The sequence below is a fragment of the Oncorhynchus clarkii genome, unplaced genomic scaffold (assembly GCF_045791955.1).
Source record: "Oncorhynchus clarkii lewisi isolate Uvic-CL-2024 unplaced genomic scaffold, UVic_Ocla_1.0 unplaced_contig_817_pilon_pilon, whole genome shotgun sequence".
NCBI lineage: Eukaryota > Metazoa > Chordata > Actinopteri > Salmoniformes > Salmonidae > Oncorhynchus > Oncorhynchus clarkii.
The window spans coordinates 232,366-248,933 of NW_027261148.1; the positions used below are offsets into that span (position 1 = coordinate 232,366).

Here is a 16,568-nt window from a genome sequence, read left to right on the forward strand (position 1 = left end):
TCAGAAATCCACAGTCAAGCTTTGTGTGAGAAGAGCACAGACGACAACCCTGAAAGAACGTTTGCAACAGCGTGGAGTGAAACATAACTTATTTTCAACATTGCAAAGGAATTAAATCTTCGCAAATGTGAGTTTAACATCAAACTATCAACCGCAACAAAAAAGATGCGTATAAGGTGTTTGCGTTAGTTTATTTCTAGCGCCTGTAATAATGCATTTACTTTGACCGACTAGTATCCGTAGAATGCGAGCTCTCTGCCAAGCATTTTCTAGCTGTCTGGTGAGGGGGGGGGGGGGGTAGAAATGTGAACGCCATTTTATATGTATCTTAATTTGGGAACCATTTTCTTATTTGTAGTCAAATGTTTTTGCAGTACTTTGACGTGAGAATGTTTATGTTGCAGTATTTTGACTTGCTACGGCGCATGCAGCATCTTCATTAGACGGTTCTAACATTTATGAATGGAAGGTTCGACCCCCCCTTAGCTCAGGGATCAAATTTCACTTCATTGAGAAAAACAAGCTGGGGCCATGAGAGGGGGAATAGGAAACGGTAGAGGGAGGAGGGTCTGGGGGGGAGTTTAGCTACTTCTTGAACTGGCTCAGATTTTCTTTGCTGAGATTAACCCTCTGCTGCCCTGAATAAATAACTTTATCCAATACTTGTCAAATAATGCTGAAATTTGATCTCTAAATGTTTTATTCAGATTATTGCATGTATACGTTTTATATGTTCCCATTATGAAGATAGTTTATCCAATGTTTAGATATCAAGGACTACTTAACTCAATACCCTGATTTGCATCCTATTTTTGAACACTTATTCAAAACAGCTCCCTCCTAGTCCTTCTACTTATTGTAATGTCAACAGTCTCCTCTCCAAATAGCTTACTGTGCCTTGCTGCCTTGCTTATGTAAGAACTTAGTCCCCAGCGTATTGAGTACATGCTCACTGGCATAGTGTACAGCCCGCCAGCACTACGATGCAGGGAGGATCACGCAAACAAACAACACAAAACAAACACCCAAGACAGAGGAAAGGAACAACTGTCTTATCCCGAAGGCAGGCTGGCACTATGCCCTAGTGACTACATTAGACCAGGAAACATAGGGCATAGGGCACTACTTCAGACCAGGACCCATAGGACACTACATTAGACCAGGAAACATAGGACACTACTTTAGACCAGGACCCATAGGGCACTACTTTAAACCAGGACCCATAGGGCACTACTTTAGACCAGGACCCATAGGACACTACTTTAGACCAGGACCCATAGGGCACTACTTTAAACCAGGACCCATAGGGCACTACTTTAGACCAGGACCCATAGGACACTACTTTAGACCAGGACCCATAGGGCACTACTTTAGACCAGGACCCATAGGGCACTACTTTAAACCAGGACCCATAGGGCACTACTTTAGACCAGGACCCATAGGGCACTACTTTAGACCAGGACCCATAGGGCACTACTTTAGACCAGGACCCATAGGGCACTACTTTAAACCAGGACCCATAGGGAATAGGGCACTACTTTAAACCAGGACCCATAGGGAATAGGGCACTACTTTAAACTAGGACCCATAGGGCACTACTTTAGATCAGGACCCATAGTGCACTACTTTAGACCAGGATCCATAGGGCATAGTGCACTACTTTAGACCAGAATCCATAGGATATAGTGCACTACTTTAGACCAGGACCCATAGGACATAGTGCACTACTTTAGACCAGGACCCATAGGACAGTGCACTACTTTAGACCAGGACCCATAGGACATAGTGCACTACTTTAGAACAGGACTCATAGGGCATAGTGCACTACTTTAGAACAGGACTCATAGGGCATAGTGCACTACTTTAGACCAAGGCCCATAGGATATAGTGCACTATACAGGGAATAGGTTAGGTTGCCATTTGGAAAACATCCTATGTCTCTGTTGACATTATATGACAGGTGATTTGGGTATAAGCTACTGACCAGGGGGCACACTTTTCTCTGCTCTCCACAGAAAGAACAGACAGACGAACGAGCGTCTCCTGCTGCTACCGTCAGCCCCTCCTCCCCCTCCACCCCTCCAACACCAACTTCAGTCCCGAGGGCGTGAAGATATTCAGGCAACATGGATGGATTTTATGACCAGCAAGTCCCTTTCATGGCCCCCTCCAGGGTGAGTGTTTGGCTGACTCTCTGGATGTTTTCTCTGATAGTTTTTCAACATAGGATTTTGATCAAAGCACTAATCTGAAACTTTTCATAGTGGATTAAGATAACAATTACTTTTTAGCATACATGAATGCTTAGGGATTTGTTCACACCAATGCAATCACTAATGTTGTAGGTGTTTTAAACATTGTACTAGCAGAATTGTCACGTGGAAGAGCCAGCGAACACGCCATTTAACGACCGGAAGAGAAAGTTTGTTGACACTGAGCTCGCCCAGGACACAGAAGATCTCTTTCAGGACCTCATGCAACTTCAAGAGACATGGATTGCAGAAGGTGAGTTCTGCTCTTGTATTTCAGAAGGTTTTCAATCTTGCATCATACTCATTGTTTTTAGTAACATCAGTGGTTTAGCCGAGGCTATTGAATCAGGAAAAACTGGAAAATAGGTTGTTATAAGAACTTTATACAACTTCCTCTTTTTAACAAGTGTATCATAAATATTTACTGTATTTTTGACTGTACTGCATCATAAATATTTACTGTGTTTTTGACTGTACTGCATCATAAATATTTACTGTATTTTTGACTGTACTGCATCATACATTTTTACTGTATTTTTGACTGTACTGTATCATACATATTTACTGTATTTTTGACTGTACTGTATCATACATATTTACTGTATTTTTGACTGTACTGCATCAAGTGCATTATATTTGTTCTATGAAGCATATTAAAGTGACTCAGCCACGTGGCATGCCTTCCATAAGTTAGTCATTTAACTCTCTCCGTCCCCTCTTTCAGCTCAGGTGCCTGATGACGAACAGTTTGTCCCAGATTTCCAGTCGGATAACCGTAAGTACCAACCAATGAAATATATGTATATGTGTATGTGTGTGACAAAGGGGAATCGACAGCGTCTGCTCCTGCATAGTTGCGCATTTCCCAATTTATGCTTTAATTCCCAGACATGGTCTTTGACACAACATACAAGCACAACAAAGAGATGTACTGGTTTTCCAATACCAGTCTTATCCAGTTGGCATATTAACTCAGTGCGTCACAGTGAGTGTGTTTTTATGGGTATGTGGTTGGGGTTTTCGGGTTGCCTATGTAGGCTGAGGGCTAACATTATCGACAGATTTGCCTCGTCGAAAGCAGAAATCCAATTGATGTCATTGAGCCCTGATTTAACCAACCTCCACTCACCCTGCAGTGGACCTACTTCTGCCCTGTTGCCAATCAGTGTCCTTAATGCACACCTTGCTGTTTTGTTACTTTAAAAAAAAAAGAAGTGTATTTAAAAAAAAAAACTGCATTGTTGGTTAAGGACTTGTAAATAAGGTCTACAGCTGTTGTATTCGGCCCATGTGACAAATACAACTTGATTTGATTATTGGATTGTAGGGATTTGTGTTCCAACAAAGGCACAGGAATAATAGGGCTACCTCAGAATAAGATGTTACTCACTCGGTGAAAATCAAGAATCTTGTGGTTTTATACCAGAAATCCCTCAGCTCTCCTCGTTGATCGTCAACCCGGATGAGAACAATCCTATTCTCTGATCTCTGCCCAAATCCACCACATTAACATCAGAGGAAATAAAGAGAGAACGGTTTGAAACGGGGAGATGTTCTGTTGCATTAGAGTTTTGCTACGGTGGGCCTTACTTAACATGACCCAGGTGCACCATAGCAGCCTGGGATGGCCTTCCATGGAGTCCCAAACTACTAACCACAGCTCTTGGCTGCTAGGATGGGCTACGTTCCAATCCAAGCCCACAGAACCCTCATGCTGTTTGCTTTATACTCATCTCCTCTCTCCTTTCTCTGTCTAGAATAATATATGCATGGGGTTTGAATGGAAGCCTTTGATTGGGCTCCAGACGGAGCTGTAGGCCTGGTGTAGTTGCAGGCCTGGGTTTCAAGATGTGAATGATCCTGTGGAGGAAGAAAGAGTGTTTTTAGAGGCCCGGTATTGCCTTGTTTCCCTGTAACGTTGTATTTCATTGTCGCGGATGCAGCTAGTGACATGTTTAATGCAGTGTGTACACACTGAGTGAATTGTGTCGTGGCACAGCCGGGCGATTGTTGTGTTTGCTGAAGAGTCTGAGTGTGTGTGTGCGGCGACGGGGTTGGCATGACGCTCCCTAGTTTGGCACGCTGCCAGTTGGGTCTCACAGACCCTTCATTCAGCAGTCCTCCTCTCTCGTGTGTGTGTGTGTGTGTGTGCGTGCGTGGACTCTGCAGCTGGGCAAAGGGGCAGTGTCCATAGCGATCAAATGGCATTATGCCATCATCTCCTTACTCCTTAATTTAGCAATGAACTTGGCTGAGAAGTGAGAACACACTCTTACTAACTACCAGTTAGTGATTTAAAGAAACGTTGCAAATTATTTGAAACCTGAGATTTAAATGTCTTCTGGCCACGCTTGAGAGTTGCACTGTGTTTCATTCATAGATGCTAGGTGTTCAAAATTTGATCTTATAATGGAGGTCACTATGGACACTGAGAGGCCTAACCCCATAACGTGAGTGTGTGTAGACTGCTGGCCCGTGGCTGCGGAAGCTGAATGATGGCCGTTCTGTGGCACAACAGGAAATGGAGAGTTGATGTAGGCACAGACCCAGCCTCTGACAGACCCGGCCTCTGACAGACCCGGCCTCTGACAGACCCGGCCTCTGACAGACTCTGGACAGACCCGGCCTCTGACAGACCCGGCCTCTGACAGACCCAGCCTCTGACAGACCCAGCCTCTGGACAGACCCAGCCTCTGGCAGCCTCTGACAGACCCAGCCTCTGATGCCAACACAGCACCCAGTTAAAGTCCTACTGTATGTACAGACACACAATGGTTGCCTAAGTTACTAACTGGTGGTGGAAGTCCGAGCAGTCTGTTTTGGTCTGTGTCATTTAATACAAAGGCATCTTTGTTACTGGTCTGATTGTTGCCTTGGAAACAATTTTTTGTAAATAGTGAAAGTACACTGTTTGTCTTTCAGTGCTGGGTTTATAGTTTTCCCTCCCAAATGTAAGGACAGATTTACAACCTCACTAATTCACTAAACAACAAACATTTGGGAAGTTGGAATTAAAGACAAATCCCAGCATAGGAGACACATTTGATCCTTTGATAGAAAACTATTTATCTTCTTATTCCTTAGTGAAGCATACAAAACAAGAGTACTGAGTAAATATATTCAACGTAGTGATTATTTTGTGAATCTTTGAAATGGCATATATTATATATTTCAGTTTTTTTTATGTTTTCTCCTTTCTTCAAAGTAATGTTCCATGGACCTCCAGCCAATAAAGTGAAGCGAGAGTCCAGCGCCTCCAGAGATCTGTCCCCCTGCAGTCAGGAACAACAGAGACTCTACACAGACAAGTGCCTTTACAGCTACAGGTACGTTACAGTACCCACTGAGACGGACCAGGTTTTGACACCCCACACAAATTGTACTCTCAGTAGCAAGAGGTATTTTCTGTTACAACCAATAAAAGATCATAAAAGAGGGTACAGGCATAATAAAGTTCTCTACTAAGACATTGCTTAATTAGATATACCTACATCAAGTTGATAAGGCCTGAGGGGGTGTGTCATATGGCCCATATACCACAGCTAAGGGCTGTTCTTACGAGTGCCTGGATACAGCCCTTAGCCGTGGTATATTGGCCATATACCACAAACCCCCAAGGTGCCTTAGTGCTATTATAAATCCAGTTTTATTTGTCACATGCGCCGAATACAACAGGTGTACAGCCATGCTCTACAGGCCCAAGTTAACCACTTCCATCCCCCTTCTCCCTCCACAGTGCCTACAACAGGAAGCCACTTGGCATCAATAGTTTAACCCCACCCTCCACACCCGCCTCACCTTGCAGCCCCGCCCCCACCCCGGGGACACACCCCCTACAAAGGCAGATCACGTCCCCTGTCCAGGCAACACACCCCGGCCACAGTCGTCCAACTCACGGGCACAGCCCCTCCCACCACCGGACACTCCCGCCACACCCGAGCCAAAGCCAGCCTTTCGCCGTGCCCCGCCTACCTGTCAATCACTCCGATGCCTCCTACAGCTCAGAACACAGGTAAGTTGGCACCATGTGTTGGCTCAGGTTGGCACCATGTGTTGACACCATGCACTGTTTGACCCCATAGCTTGGTTGTAAAGGCATGATTGGAACTACTGTAGGCTGGGACTCAGCATGCATGTTCAGTGCTACAGTTGAAATCCCATTGTTGTATGATTCTCTGGTTTAAGATCCTAATTGACAAATTTGTCCTTATTTTGTCTCTCTGTCTCGTTCCCCTCTGCAGGTTCCAGCGGCAGCTCTCTGAGCCATGTCTGCCTTTCCCTCCGCCTGACGGTGCCGCCTGTACCCCTTACCCTCCTCAGCCCCATCACCCCCACCGGGCCCCCCTGTCCCGGGACGGCCGCCCCATCTACCAGCGGCACCTGTCAGAGCCCTTGGTCCTCCTCCCTGCTCAGGGCTTCAAGCAAGAGCTGGTGGACCTCCGTTACACCGAGCAGGGGGTCCCCACCATGGGCCCTCCCCGCACCCCGTTCCAGGGCCTCTCTATAAAGCAGGAGCCCCGGGATTTCTGCTTTGACCAAGGTGAGCCCTGGGGAATCGCTGGATGGCAACGGTCTTTCAGGCTCAGTTTCCCACTCATAGATTAGACCCAGTCCTGGAGTTTAAAAAAAACATGTTCAATGGAGAATCTCAATAGGAAGTGCTTCTCCTTCCATGCCTAGGCTTAATCTGAGTCCAGACAGGAAGGCCCTAAGGGTTTGGAGGTAGTCCAAGTTCCTTTGAGAGTCTACTGTACACGGCTAATAGTGCAGCGATGGGGATAAAACAGTAAGCATGTTTCAGACTGATGTGGACACTAGTATTAGCAGTAGTGGTTGGGTATGTAGCAGTGTAGCATTCTAAGACTCTACTAAGCTAAGATGACCTCATTTCACTCTCCATGTCTGGGCCACTTTCTGTCAGTGATGTAACAGTCAAATCCTCTTAATAAAGTCCCAGCTAAGAAAACTCCAGGGGATTGTTAAGAGACCGCTGGCTGTGTGAGAATGTATGTCCGTCTTCTACTGGGTATTATGTCATTAGGCTAATGGCTACTTTAAAAGATGGGGTTGGGAAATTAAGTTAGTAGTAAGAATCTATTCAAAGAAACACCTAATAGTTTTTGTATCTTTCTGGTTTGAAGAGCATGTTAAGGAAAAATATGTCTAATATTTTCTCTTTTCCCTTGTGTCTTACAGAAATGCAGAACTGCCAGTCTTCTTTCAGGAAGTCCGGTAACTTCTACCAAAACAGTGATGGGTTGATCTACGACGGAGAGCCTCATCTGTACAACGACGACACATGCGTGGTTCCAGAGAGACTAGAAGGTGAGACATTCTTCCGTAAATTGCTATGAAAAACAAGGGCTTGCCCGGCACAATGGAACCCCTGGAATTGTCCCAAAAGTGCAAACCCCATCCATCCAGAATCAAACACTGAAAATATTTAAAAAGACAGATACTATTTTAACCTCTGCCTGGTTTGACACAGGGCTTTAGGTGTAAATGGCAGCAGGTAGTGAATCCTGGTATCTGACATCTTCTCGTTATGTCATGGCAGTGTGGATGCCAGAGTAGACCCACGGGGCCTTGGACAGAAAGCCTGTGTGACATGAGCAGAGCCTCTTATTGTATCCCCACGCTCAGACTGCCAATCACTGGAGTCTTTCACCTGACTGTGACCACTTTTTTATTTTTTATTTGACCTTTATTTAACTAGGCAAGTCAGTTAAGAACTGCCTGTTCAGAGGCAGAACAACAGATTTGTACCTTGTCAGCTCGGGGGTTTGAACTTGCAACCTTCCGGTTACTAGTCCAACGCTCTAACCACTAGGCTACCCTGCCGCCCCACCCCACCACGTCACTCCTTCATTTACACACTCACTCCCTCTTTCCCCCTCTCCTTCTGTCCATCCAGGCAAGATCAAGCAGGAGGCCGGAGTGTTCCGGGACGGACCGCCCTACCAGCGCCGAGGTTCCCTGCAGCTCTGGCAGTTCCTGGTCACTCTGCTGGACGACCCGGCCAATGGTCACTTCATCTCCTGGACCGGCCGCGGCATGGAGTTCAAACTCATCGAGCCCGAAGAGGTCAGTTGGTCAGCAGGCAGAGCTGTGGTCCTAGTGAGTTTAGAGACTTTAGGGCTTCCTGGAGTTTTTCATCATTATGTCTCTGAGTTTAAAGTAGAAGAGTGTTTCAACAAGTCGTGATAAGTCGCTGTGCTTCCAGGAATAACCGCACAGTATTACTACGGCACGAGAAGTGGCACACCAGAAACTCAGAAGAGCTTGGTGTGTGTATCTACAGGTTGATCAGAAGAGCTTGGTGTGTGTATCTACAGGTTGATCAGAAGAGCTTGGTGTGTGTATCTACAGGTTGATCAGAAGAGCTTGGTGTGTGTATCTACAGGTTGATCAGAAGAGCTTGGTGTATGTATCTACAGGTTGATCAGAAGAGCTTGGTGTATGTATCTACAGGTTGATCAGAAGAGCTTGGTGTGTGTATCTACAGGTTGATCAGAAGAGCTTGGTGTATGTATCTACAGGTTGATCAGAAGAGCTTGGTGTATGTATCTACAGGTTGATTTGAACCGTTTCTCTCCTGTGGCAGGTGGCTCGGCGCTGGGGCCTCCAGAAGAACCGGCCTGCCATGAACTATGACAAGCTGAGCCGCTCTCTACGCTACTACTACGAGAAGGGCATCATGCAGAAGGTAAAGGTAAATTTTAATTTAATTCAAGTCAATTTGCAATTTTCTGTTTTGGGTCAAATTCAATGGAGGCTTTGTGAATTGATGGAAAACATCACAGTACAATGGAGGGCTACATTGCACCAATAAATAGTACATTGGTTGTATATAAGGACAGGTTAGATGCATTGAGAGTTTCATAAGGTTGGGTATAAAGTCAAACGTTATTTTCAAACTACTAGCGGTTGTGCGCTGAACGACTGTTTAACTCCCTCTTCCTCTTCGGGTGGGGTCAGGTGGCTGGAGAGAGGTACGTGTACAAGTTTACGTGTGACCCCGAGGCGCTCTTCTCCATGGCCTTCCCTGACAACCAGAGGCCCAGCCTGAAGCAGGACCCGGACTGCCTGCCGCCGTCTGCGGGGGAGGACGACACCACCGTGCCCCTGACCCACTACGAGGATGGCTGTGGCCCCTACCTGGCCGACGGAGGGGAGCGGTGCGTCTCGTTACTGGGCTTCCCCGATAACTATTCATTCTGAATGTTCTGACCAATGACGGAATAAAGACCGCTGTCATCTGGTACCCTGCCACACCCCTACCCCAAACTCTGGTCCCCTAGCTACACACCACACCCCTACCCCAAACTCTGGTCCCCTAGCTACACACCACTACCCTACCCCTTGTCCCCTAACTGTACACTCCTACCCCACATCCCATAACTACACACCACTACCCTACCCCACATCCCATAACTACACACCCAGAGCCCAAACCCTAGTCCCCTAACTACACACCCAGAGCCCAAACCCTAGTCCCCTAACTACACACCCAGCCCAAACCCTAGTCCCCTAACTACACACCCAGAGCCCAAACTGCTGAGCGGATTTGGAGCTCTGTAACCCCCCTCCCCTACTCCTATCCCAAACTCAGCTCCTCTTGCCAGTCTTGAGATTACCCTCCCCAAGTCCCAAGGAAAAAACAGTCAAACCTGAGTCGGCCATCTTGCTTATTCTTTGCCCTCTGTTATCAAACTGAATTGTGGCGAAAGGTGTGCGGTCCTCATCAACATAAACTGAACTGAGTGATCTCCCTTACGGGGGTTGAGCGAGGACACTGTTCACGTGATTTATAATGGGACTCAAGTAATGGGCACGAGTGTGCCAGGATTGTAGCCAATAGCCATGCAGTTTCCACAATCTGCTCGGTACGAGTATGACAAGTAATGTTAAGGATATAAAACATTGATATAGCAATCGTTTTATGCCTTTAAACCAAACAAAAAGAGTAGTACACTTGACACGCGCACAGGGGCTTCACCTTGGAATCTACGACTCCAATGAACCTTAGTACCGCAGGTGGTGATGTAATGTAGCTCTGTATGCAATGAATGGGCCAAACACACAGGCAACCGACTGTTCTTATTAATCCATAATACATCGTACGACTATAAAGAAGCTGGGACGCGAGTACCCCGGAGCAAGTTGCTTTGGCCAATCATTAAAAACAACAACACACTGAAATCCAATCTGAAATGGGAGAGGTGGACTCCGGACTCGCTAGCTCAGCATTCTCTTCAGACTCTGGGGATGTTTTTTTTTCTCTCACCCAAAAATGTAAAGCCTTCCCGGTGCTGTTTTACTCCTGATGTTGGCGTGTCCTCTACCAGATGTATCTTTCCACCGCATTTAACCATGGCAGCTCTTTACTCCTGATGTTGGCGTGTCCTACCAGATGTATCTTTCCAATATGTTTTTTAGCTCTTTCATTTGACTCATTTTGTCGTAAAAGGGACGCGCATACAAAACAGTATTTTTCCTGAAGTGTTGACTTCCTATTAAGAAGTGTGTATTGAAAAATATATGTTTATGTACAATGACGATGACAAAAGTACTGCAACTGTCACGCAGTCCCTTCTCCAAAAACTGTAACTGCCAATAGTAAGCTAAACAGGGGGGGGGGGGGCTCTACTCTTCGCATTTTCTCACAGAAAGCTGTACCAACCTATTGCTGTACCATTCAAGTTTTCTGCTTTTCGTATAGTTTATCGGGGAGTATATGAAACAAACATCTAAAATGTAAATGTATATATGAATATATTTTTGCAAAGTCATATGTTTTGACATTGTACACGCTGGAATGTTTGGCCTGGTAACTGGTTTGCATCCTTTAATTCTTGTCATGAAGCTACGGCGTCCATATTAGGACATATCCCCAGTCTCTGCAGGGGTTGTCTGTCAAGTCCTGCAAAGACTGAGGCTGTCCTAATATGGACACCGTATTGAGGCAGTGGGTTGGAGCCTAGAAAGACCTCCCCGTTGACTGTGTGGTGGGCTGTGTCGGCGTCACACGTGTGTAACAGTATATTTTGATATGATTCTGTCTATATGTGGGTTGCGGGGTATCTTGTCCACGACGTTGAAGTTTGCTGGCACTTATACAAGTGACAACCCCCCCACCCCCTTCCCCACAAAAACAATGTGTGCCTTCCACTGCTTTTGGTTGATTTTCTATACTGGATACAATAAACTATACTTTCTGCTTCAAACTGTTTTATTGAGTCTCTTCCTATTCTGACCAACCAATCTAGCTTTCAGTGACGTATTACTGTGGTTCAAGTTGAGTTGGGTCTTTTTTTATTGAATTCCACTTCTTGTGAATGTATAACAACATCTGACACATTCCTGATTTCAGGACACAGTATCACAATAGTCCTATGAAGAACAGGCAATAAGATGTGGCCTTTAGAATGACACCTGTACTTAAGCCTTGTTCACCCTGCAGGCTTTAATGGTCAGAATAGTTTGGTTCTTCTATTCTGTTTTGGAATACTGACTGTCCAAACAGCAAGTTACAAGTGATCAAATCGGATTTGTGTGTGTTCAGACAGCCGTTATTTGCTGACATGGTCACGCTAGTTGTGATACTGTTGTAACAACGTCATAGTAATGACGCGTGTGTGAACAGTGGTGTCGGTTGATTGGTGGTGCTCGTGCTTCCTATCACTCAGAAGTTATGTAGCAAGCTAAGGTGACAACAATGGCTGCCATAGACGTTTCCCAGTTGCTGTGAATGTTCAAATTCATAGCGGAAGAACACTTTTAAAACGGACAAAGGATAAGATAATCAAACGGTCGAAACAAGTCCCTTTTAGGCTAGCCACAGCAGTCAGCTATCTAGCCACAGCAGTCAGCTATCTAGCCACAGCAGTCAGCCAGCTAGCCACAGCAGTCAGCTAGCTAGCCACAGCAGTCAACTAGTTCAGTGTTTCCCAATCTCGGTCCTAGACAATCAAAAATGTTTCAGAACCTCTGTGTGACATTGAAATGTAGCGAAATTGTAACTTCTGTGCACAAACAACACATCTAAATTAAGCCGGCATACATTTTCAATGGATGTGATCTTCGGTAAATCGTTTCAGTGAGATTTACCGAAAGGAGGACGAGAGACGGCCTTAAACACCTGTCTAAAAGGCGTGTAGTAGTGGTCAAGTGTGGAATTTCCGCGAGTATGTGTATAAGTAAAATGTATAAATCAAATCCAATTTGAATTGTCACATGCTTCGTAAACAGCGGGTGTAGAATAACATTGAAATGCTTACGTACTATAGCTTGGTTATATACACGGGGTCCCAGTACCGAGACAATGATAGCTTGGCTATATACACTGGGTACCAGTACAGTGGCTGTGTACATCCCATCCCGACACCAAAAATGCTATCAAATATTTTCATTGGACCCTGTACAAACTGGAGACCACATACCCAGAGGCAGAATTCATTGTTGCAAGGGACATTAATTAACAAAGGTAATTTGAGGTTCGTGCTCCAGAATTATTACCAACACATTGACTGTCCTACTCGCGGAAATTCCACACTTGACCACTACTACACGCCTTTTAGACACGTGTATAAGGCCGTCTCTCATCCTCCTTTCCAGTTACATAATCAACCTGCTTCAGGCAGCTAACGAGTTCTGCACATACTCTGAAAGGGATTGTTATAGAAAACTGTACAGGGTTTCACATGCTCACTGACATAGACAGACAGACACACACACACACAGACACATACACACACACACACACACACACACACACAAGTAGGTGGGCAATAAATGGATGCATCCAAAGACAAACCCCCATAGTTCAACATGATGTTTCTCTCTGTAAGGATCCTTTCTGCATGACTCCCTCTTCGTCTGTCAAACTCACAAGCACAGCAGATCTCTGGATATCATTGACAGCTCAGATCTCTAGATATCATTGACAGCTCAGATCTCTGGATATCATTGACAGCTCAGATCTCTGGATATCATTGACAGCTCAGATCTCTGGATATCATTGACAGCTCAGATCTTTGGATATCATTGACAGCTCAGATCTCTGGATATCATTGACAGCTCAGATCTCTGGATATCATTGACAACTCAGATCTCTGGATATCATTGACAGCTCAGATCTCTGGATTTCATTGGCAGCTCAGATCTCTGGATATCATTGACAGCTCAGTCCAAAATAAATCAGATTAAAATCTGATTAATGTTGTCCTGTACTATATTTACTGGATCTTGAGTTGGATCAGCTCTGGATCAGACCTTTTCCTCTGTGAAGATAACACATGGATTTACTGGAGCGGTAGCCTATGACAGGGTTAGCCTTGTGGAACCACCCTGATCACACCGTTCACCTTTCTATTTCACTTCATATATCAATCATCTTTTAATTAGTGATAATACGTGAAGTGAATGAGAATGGTGAGTGCAGCGATCGGTCTGTTTCCACCAGGCTATGCCAGGGCAAGACTAAAATGAGACTTGATATACTCTCGTTACTAGACAGTGCCACTGTGTGGTTGATTTGTGTACTGCACAACATTATCATAAATAACAAGGGCCTTTGAAGTGTGGCATTCCTCATTGTAGGTACCACAGAACCAGAATGAGATTCTATTTGGTAGGTACATGTTGCTACGTAAAATATTGATAAAACAATAATAAAAGCCTATATAGATAATACATGATAAAAAAGTTACCTGAGACAGTTGTTGTAGAACGACTCTTTTATTTTGTAAAAGAAAACTTTTAAAGTTACTTCTAGCTTCGCCTTTGACACAATCATCTCGCGTTTCACATGATTTTATTTTCATTCGTTTTAATAAATTAAAATGGTACATTATGCATGCAATACCGCATTAGCCGTTGAGTTGTTCGTCTTCCACAAAAAGTATCAACACAAAATGTCGTTAAAGAGTTCTGACGAAGCTGCTTGGAAAAGGACCGTTGGAGAATTAGTCACAGCATGAAGCGATGTACATGGTTGTGGTTGCATAGTACATGGAATTTCCTCATTTTAAAACAGCATGCTCTTTGTATTGCACATTACTGAAACTTTAGTATACTGACATTTTTGTATACTGAAACGTTTGTTGTTCCAAGTTGTCCCGTCGAGGATCGTAGTTTTTTAATGAGAATGCAAGTATACAGCAAATAGCATCTCTCAAAGACATTATGTACATGTATGTATTCATTATAAAAATAATCACCAGCAAAGATGTATCTTTTACTTTTTCCTATATTGAGATACATTTTAGATTTTTTCTTATTTTTTGTACATTTTTACCAAAGAAAAAAACATTTAACTGTTTTAAATGGTCTGGTCGAGTTGAAACCCATGTTATTTAATCAAATAAGGAGAATTGTAATTCAACTTAATTTAGAGGCAAAAATGTAGCCTCTTAATTTCTTACAAGAAGACAAAAGAAGAGTACAGGACACGTGCTTTTTTTTCCAGATCAGTAACAGAGACCTTTAGAAATTATATCTACACCATTCAAAGAACAAATGTTTTCTTTCCAGGGCATTCATAGGAAAAAGAGAGAGGTCCATTTTCATTTCCAGTCAATTCAGAAAATCTATTGGAATTCAGTTAATTAATTGTTAATAGAAAAGGAGATCCCCCAATGTTTCAAAAAGGGCTAAGACATGCTACACCCAGTAGCAGTAACCCGACCTTAAGTTACCAAACCCTCACAGACTGGTCTGGGACTCTGGTGGGACAGAGGTCAATGGGCTAGAAAATCCCTCTGATTGTCTCAAGCAACAGAGCTGAATCTTAGTTCTGGTTCTTGGTTCTGGTTTTTAATGAACAGTGAATAACTCCCCATTCAATCAGCCAACACTCCCTTTGGCCTGAATCCCAATATGACAGAGAAGCATGCTCATAAACAACAGCAGATGTACTTGTATTCTTTTTTTTCTTCTTCGTTTTGCAGTCTATTGTTTTCAGTCAGTGAACAAACTAGCATAAGAGACATAGATATGAGCAAGGAAATCAACTGGCTCTAGAATGTTAAGGCACCACCTGCTGCGGGTGCTACAAATGTCACTACAGTACCTCGACTCTATTGGAGGGAAATACACTAAAAGACAGCTATAACAAGTTAACTCTGCACATCTCTCTAACAATGTCTCAGAATACGCTGCCCCAAGAACTCACTCTCCCAGGATGCACAGGGAGGGACCACCATCTCCATCATGGTCAAAGCTCCAGTTTAGATGACCTATCCACCGCAGGGAAAACCCTGGTCCTGGAGGGTGGTTGTGTCTCTCTGACCGACCGGGTTCGAACCCGGGCCTCCTGCACGCCAGAAGTGTGTATTAGCCCATTAAACTAAAGCCTAGGCATTGGATCGGCGAGCCAATGCAACTAGTCACCGAACCCCCTTGGGTACAACTGCATGCTTCTCATCTCAACAAAAACTCCAAAAACCCACAATTACTGAAGAAAAATTGTTGCTAGAAATAAACTAACCAAATTAATTTCTTCCATTTCCATGTTCATCTATTTAAATACCCCCAAAAAGTTCAGATAACCCACTCTCAAGTAATTAGACAGCACCTATTTTGCACCAATGTGTGCTCTCCCTCCTTACACACCCTCTATTTTACACAGGGATATTACTACCAAAGGGAGCATTACTTTTTCAAGTCAGGGAAAACATGCCAGCTACACAGAGAATCAATGATCATGATGCAAAGGACCCTGGGAAGACACAATCCAATGTTAGTGGAGCAGCATGGACGGTCATCCAATCACGAGGCTGGCCAGAGAGAAACACAGGAAGTAGCATGGACGGTCAACCAATCACGAGGCTGGCCAGAGAGAAACACAGGAAGCAGCATGGACGGTCAACCAATCACGAGGCTGGCCAGAGATGAGGCGAACTCTGATTGTTTGACACCCCTGCTTCTTGTTATAATACCTCTATGAGTCTCTGACACAACCGAATCAGAGCAGCGAAAAATACTGAGATATGCAAAGTATCGACTGTTGCCGAAGAAAGGCCAAGCTAGACAGGTGTTCAAATGGCACATACAGTATCTGACATGTGAAAGCACTTGTTAACAAAACAACCAAATACTCCACATGCTCCTCTCAGGAATCAGTAAAGGTCTGGAAAAATACCACTGCCAGTCATGGTGGGGCAGGTCTACGTATACAACTCCCCATGACAACAGACATGTACTGTAAGTGAATATATTGACGATACTAGCGAAACCCTCTCAGTCAGCATGCAAACAACTGAACGGTCTGGGGACTTTCAGCAGTGACTCCACCACTTGCTATGGCGACTCACG

General features: G+C 44.5%; 1 protein-coding gene across 4 annotated transcripts; it reads left to right on the forward strand.

Annotated features, from left to right (window-relative positions):
* The first annotated feature begins 10 nt into the window (after positions 1-10).
* Positions 11-11,479, forward strand: LOC139405470 (ETS translocation variant 5-like). 4 transcript variants are annotated; one of them, XM_071147798.1, is made up of 11 exons: positions 11-127; positions 2,016-2,174; positions 2,370-2,505; positions 2,977-3,027; positions 5,458-5,578; positions 5,989-6,264; positions 6,494-6,792; positions 7,449-7,577; positions 8,167-8,336; positions 8,857-8,964; positions 9,231-11,479. In XM_071147798.1, the coding sequence occupies exons 2-11, from the start codon at positions 2,127-2,129 to the stop codon at positions 9,471-9,473; spliced, it is 1,581 nt and encodes a 526-aa protein (XP_071003899.1). In that variant the 5' UTR covers positions 11-127; positions 2,016-2,126; the 3' UTR covers positions 9,474-11,479. The 4 variants fall into 4 exon arrangements, with proteins under 4 accessions (XP_071003899.1, XP_071003901.1, XP_071003900.1 ...); XM_071147800.1 differs by having other exon boundaries at positions 8,857-8,958; XM_071147799.1 differs by having other exon boundaries at positions 32-127; positions 2,367-2,505; positions 8,857-8,958.
* Positions 11,480-16,568: the final 5,089 nt, after the last annotated feature.